We start from the raw sequence: 6,204 nt of genomic DNA on the forward strand, positions 1-6,204 counted from the left end.
CACAGGGAAGCGGTACCTATTGGGAGGAAGTGGAAGAGGAGATGTTGCATTGTGCTAAATTGTGGTCAATGTCATGAGACAAAGTGTATGTGATCTGCTGTATGGAAAGTGTATTTGCTCTGTAAATTTCCACCCAAATAAAAATTAAAATTAAAATTTAAAAAAAAAAGTGTACACTCTGGATCACAATGGGAAACCTATAAGGTACTAAAGGCCTTCTTCAACCCTACTTCCCATGTGACCCCTAAACGGTTCAGAAGCTCTGCTCAGACGACCTTTTCTGTACTAGCATAGCCCATGGGGTCCAGGCTATTGCCTTTTCTTACATAGAAAACACTATAAGGGGAGGCAAGACAGATGTTGTCTTCATTTTAACAGATAGGGAAACAGATCATGGAAGTGACTTGCTTAAGGTCAGCTGGGCAACCCAGGCTAAGAAACAGGGCTTCCTGACTCTCCATACTACTCTGCCTCTTATCAGGTCATTGCACTACATTAGTTCCCTTTTACTGTGCCAGGTCCTGAGAGGGAGGAACTTTGCAGACAAAACAGATGGAAGAGGTGAAGTCACATGCCTAGGGGCAGATGTAGCAATGCCACAATTCTAACCTGGTATAGCATGGCTCCAAAGCTGGCTCTTTTTCTATCATCTTACACTGTACATGATGTTTGAGACGTACAAGAAGCCTCAGAAGGCAAGGTTTATTTTACAATTCACATGTTTGTCACTGGCATCAAGAACAGATTTCATCAGACAACCAACATGACCTAGAACGTCTTTCTTATCTAACAGTCCTTTTGCTATTTCTGATGAAAACTGAAAAAGCCAACCTAATTTCCCTAAATTTGAAAAGAACATGCAAAGCCAGATCCTTGACTGGAAGGACTAAGAATACAAACTTCTAAAAAAACCATCTCCCCTTACCTGCCCCTGTCCCCTCTTTGGAAATACCAGGAGCAGCTAAAAAAACAAAGATGACTTGTAAGGCCAAGAGAAGTTTGATTGCCAAGGCCAAAGGTCCAGAAATCTAGAGGCCCAGGCCCAAGGGCATAAACTTTACTTCTGTGAAGAAGAGATCTGGCAACATCCCCAACAAGTGGAGAGTGAACCTGTTATACAGCCAAATAAAAGGGGTACAATTCTACAAGGCTAACCTCTGTGCGTGTACTTGAGGTCTGTGTCCCTAGTGATCTGCAAAAACAAAGTTTACATAACAGGCCTTTGTGTTGTCCTAGATAAGAGTGAACAGAGGACCAGTCTGGATGCTTTAAGGATTTAGAACTGGCTATGATTTCCTAGGGGACAGCAAGATGGGAAGGGAGGCAGGGGAAGAGTTGGTTAAGAAATAATGTGTCTGATCTAAAAAAAAGGTTTATGGTAACAATAGCAATAATAAAATAATTCCTTATATTGTAATTTTCTGGGTTCTATTTACAACAGCACTTTCAGGATAAACAATAAATGGGTAACACTGATCGCCTCTAAGAAGGAACTGGATGGTCTGGGGGACAAAGGTGCTTGCTGTTATCATTAGCTGGTGTTTAGTCTATTCAAATGTGCAGAGCAGAACTGCACCATAGGGTTTTCAAGGTAGTGACCTTTTGGTCACTACCAGGCCTGTCTTCTGAGGCACCTCTGGATGGGTTCAAACCGCCAACTTTTCAGCTACATTTTCAGTAGTCAAATGCTTAAACTGTTCTACCCAAGAACTACTGACAAAGACAGAAGGGAGACTTTTTACAGTATGCCCTTTTAAATCTGTTAAATTTTGAGCCACGTGATTTTATCATCTATTCAAAAAATAAGGAAATTTTGAAATATTTATGCATATCCATAATTGTCCCAATAACTCTATGAAATAGGCAGAACAAAGTTCAATAGTCCCATTTCATAGATAAGGAAATCTGAGGCTCCAAAAAGGAAAAATGGATTACCCAAGGTTGTGGCAGAGTTTTAAGTGAAACGCAGATCTTCATACTGCTAATGTAGTGTTCTTTTTCAGAGACTCCACAAATGGAGAAACTAACAGCACCCAGACTCACTTTCTAAGCTCAGTCTATGCATCCTGAGCCAAAATGAATCCACATGGGATGAGCTTCATGTACAAAGTCTTATTAACCAGAATAGCAGGGCATAAGAGCTACCTAAATGTTTTGCTTAACTGACATTGGGTTTCAACACTTAGTGATGAAAATCTTGGTAAAATGCAAATCCACATTCTTCTCTCGGTACAGTGGCAACAACTACATTTTTGCTAGTTTCACTAGGCTGCAGAACCTCAGGGTCATCCATCATTGTGAACTCAGAGGGAATCAAAAGGTAATCCAGCATAAAAATGAGCCCTGGGTTTAGGAGCCAGCCAGACCTTAGGTTCAAATCCTGATTTTGACACTGACTTGTGTGTGAAGTTGAGTTAGCCAGTCACTTCATTTATCTCAACCTCAACTTTCTCTTGGTAAATAAAAATCAGCCAATCAACACACATGTGTTGATGACTATGTGTCTGACACTATTCTAGGTATAGGGATTCACAGGTCCACAAGGCCGACAGACCCTTGGCACTTTTAAGGTGCTTACATTCTACTAGGGGAGACAAGCAAACAATATAATTTCAAGTACGGTAAGTGCTATGAAAAAATGTAATGAGTAATGGGACAGAGGGACTGGGAGGCCGGGAAGGCCTCTCTAAAGAGAGGCACTGGAGTTGGGACATCCGGATGAGGAAGTAGGAGAACAAATGAAAGAGTTCTGAGGCAGGCATCAACCTGGCTTGTTGGAAGGGTGGAAAAGGCTGGTATGGCTACAGAGTAGTGAATGAGGGTCAGAGTGGAGGGACACAAAGGAGAGGCAGATAGGGCCAATCTCTTAAGGTAAGGACTTCAGATAGTTTTCTGGTGCAATGGGAAGCTACTATAGAAATAAAACGGTTTAATTAGATCTTTGATTTTCATGTTTTACTTTTTAGCAGCAGAATTCTTTAATCAAATAAAAACAATCAATATAAAACTAGATATAAGTAGTATTGCTCTGGCTGGTAGGAAGCTAGTTAAAACCCTTCTAACCCTCTGCCTTCATGGCCTCCCAAACACTAAAGCACAGAAGAGCTGGAAAACCACTAGGTGATTTGTCTCTAAGGTTCCTCAAGTTCTAACAAAACCCAGCATTACTGTAAAACATTACAGGAGAGGAAGGTTAAGAGAGAGAGAGAGATACTTACTGAACCCAGAAGGGCCATGAAAAGGTTTTCAACTAAATCCATGATGTGGACTTGCTTTCTATAGAACCAGTAACAAAATCTGGTTCATTAAAGGTTCCAATTAAAATCACATTGCTGAATTACACATGTAGAAATTGCTCAGATGGCATGTGCTTTGTTTTGTGTATTTTCATCATAATTAAAAAAAAAAAAAAAATCACATTGCTGAAAGTAAAAGCACAGAAAAGAGATCAATGGTTACAAGAAGCCAGGATAAAGAAAGGGAACTAACTATGAACAAAGGGACACAAAGGAACTCTCTGGGTTGATGAAAATGTTCTATATCCATCTGCAGTGGTGATTACATGACTGTACACATTTGTTAAAATTCATACAACTGCACACTTAAAATGGGTAGAGTTTTACTGTGTGTAAATTAAATCTCAATAAACCCAACTTGTATAGAGAGAAAAGTTGATACTTCTGTTGAGTCAGTAGACACCAGAAATCCTGACCCTTTAAAAGACAAGAGTTCCCTACTCAATGCTGCTCAGTTTTAATTCAGGTAGCTGTGACTAAGGGCACTGGGGTTCAGGTTTCCCTGACTGAAAAGGAGGAGGTACTCAACTACCAGAGGCTTTCCCACTTCAAGCAATCCCAATTCTAGGAAGCAGTCTGGAGTAGGAGAGAGACCACAATGCTTTGGAGTAAAAAAAAAAAAAAAAAACTAGAGGAAAACTTCCCAACTCTTCACTTACTAGCCATGTACACTGGGGTTAATGATACCCTCAGGAGGCTGATGGCACATCTGCACAGCAGCTGGCACACACAGACTGTGGAGAAGGGCAGCCACTTTAACAATTAAGTCTGAGCATGCCTACATTGCAGGTCCTCTCTGTTCCCAGTCCACCAGCTGCCTCTTAGAAACAATCTGGAGGTGTCCATAGAGAAAGAAACTAACTGCCCTACCCTGCATTGCATAACATGTGCTCAGAACACAATTATACCCTGGGCACAGGTAAACAGGAACACTCTGCCCCCTCCTTGACCACCGTCAGCAGTGGGTTGCCACCAACACCCGAGTAGTGCACAGACAGCTTGTGAGGACACTGCTGTTCCTTTATGACTCTATCTCAACACTCCACTCCCCCGTCACTGCTGGCAGCATCAAAACAGCACAAACTCCTCCATGGACACACTCCTTCCATACCACAGTCCTTCCCACACACCTGCTCCAAGGGGATGGTCCACAACGATTCAAGAGATTCTGCCTGCAACTTGCTTTCTTCTAGTCCAAGGAGACCAAAATCACAGAGAAAACAGCAGACTATAAAACACTGTTCAACCCAAGGAGTTTCTGCTTCCTGTGCCACATCTACTTCAGGGAGGCACTTGTTGCCATGCAAAAGACTGTTGATTCACTTTTTTCTCCATGGTGGGGCAGGAGGGAAGCCACACCCGTAAATGATCCCAATTTGACTGAGACAAAGACAACCAACTAAGTATCCTGGCCAAAAACAACACTTCGAGGGCTCATGCAGCCAAGAGCGGCAGAGCAGGCAGGCTAGTCTGGGTAAACTCTGGTCAGGAGCTCAACGGAAGCCAACCGCCCTGGCTCTACTTCCTGACCACACCTTTCTGAGCTTCTCCTATCTGTGACACAAGGAGGTAACATCTGCCCTGTACTGCCAGGCTCTGTGCTGTTAGACTTGACCCGTGAACTCAAAACCATTAAAATATGAGGTTTGCCGTATTTAAGTGCTGCCTATGAAGAAGAGCAATGCTCTGTCCTAACAACTACGTTAAGAAACGCTGATTCATTAATCACAAACATTATTTATCAAACCATCACCAGGATATAGCAAGGCAACCACATTCTGCTTTTGTACGCGGAGCCATTGCTAAAACAATGGATGGTCCTTTCCTCCACCTTGCGATATCTGTAAGTTTTCAGTTTCCATCTAACTCCAGTGCAGCTGGGGAAGGGACCAACGGCTGGCCCATCTTCAGTTAAGTTCCACCACCAGGTCCACAAAGAGACTGCAGGGAGGCGTGGCCAGCTGGAAATTCTGACAAAAAGTTTTGGCCCTCAGGTCCTAGAACCAACTACTTCCTGATCCCTCCTTGTCAGCGGGGGTGCAGTTTTCTGGCTGGATTCCCCACCAGCAGGCTAAGCTGGGGGCTTCCACCGCGTTCCGGGAGAGGTGGGGAGCGGTCAGGAGGGTCAGGGCTCGGTTCGTGCCGGCTACAGAACTCAAATCTCACAGGCTCCCTTCCACGGGCGAAGTTATTTCGGAAAAAAGTACCCGCAGCGTTTGAGCTCCGCAGGGCCTCCCCTCACACAGAACCAACGGCCGGTGCTTTGAGACGTACCGGAGTCAAACTGGATTTGCTGGCCCAAACTCCGAGTCCCAGGCCTGCTCCGAGAGGAAGAAGAAAAAGGTAAAGCCAAAGGATTTACAAGAAACCTCAGAACAATCCGGAGGTCGCTCACTGCTGGCGGGGGCTCAACTAACCCCGCCCCCGCCCGCCTGCGGAGGGCGAACCTTCCGGGAAACCGTCGGTGCCCGGGCCACGAAGCAGCCCAAGAATGCCGAGGCGCCACCCGGGCTCGCGACCCCTGGGCCAGCCCGCCTGGGCCGGGCCTCCCACCTTGACTCGTTTGCCCTGGATCTCCAACGTCTTCATAGTAAAGTCGACGCCGATGGTGCTGCCCTGGCGCTCAGAGAAAGAGCCTGTCTTGAAGCGCTGCACCACACACGTCTTGCCCACGCTCGCATCTCCTACCAGCACCAACTTGAACAGGAAATCGTACTGTTCGTCCGGGTCCCCTGGGCTTGGGCCCGGCCCCGCCATGACCTCGCGGAGCCGAAGGGCCGGCCTAGGCTCACGGAAGCTGACGGCTGAGCTCTGTCTGCGCCAACCCGTGGGCCGCCTGGCCACGCGGAGCTGCCGCAGCACCTGGAGGACTGGCGCTGCCCACAGCCGGCCTCGCCCCGGCCCGCCC

The 6,204-nt window shown here is 45.7% G+C and overlaps 1 protein-coding gene across 1 annotated transcript in view; it reads right to left on the reverse strand.

Annotated features, from left to right (window-relative positions):
- The window catches only part of RAB43 (RAB43, member RAS oncogene family), a 73,717-nt gene extending 67,664 nt beyond the window's left edge, over positions 1-6,053 (reverse strand). Inside the window, exon 1 of the mRNA XM_007950629.1 lies at positions 5,850-6,053. Within this exon, the coding sequence (XP_007948820.1) occupies positions 5,850-6,053 (204 nt within the window). The remainder of the gene's footprint in view (positions 1-5,849) is intronic.
- Between the last annotated feature and the right edge of the window lie 151 nt (positions 6,054-6,204).

Source organism: Orycteropus afer, unplaced genomic scaffold, assembly GCF_000298275.1.
Source record: "Orycteropus afer afer isolate SDZICR_OR568_19922 unplaced genomic scaffold, OryAfe1.0 scaffold00283, whole genome shotgun sequence".
Taxonomy (NCBI): Eukaryota; Metazoa; Chordata; class Mammalia; order Tubulidentata; family Orycteropodidae; genus Orycteropus; species Orycteropus afer.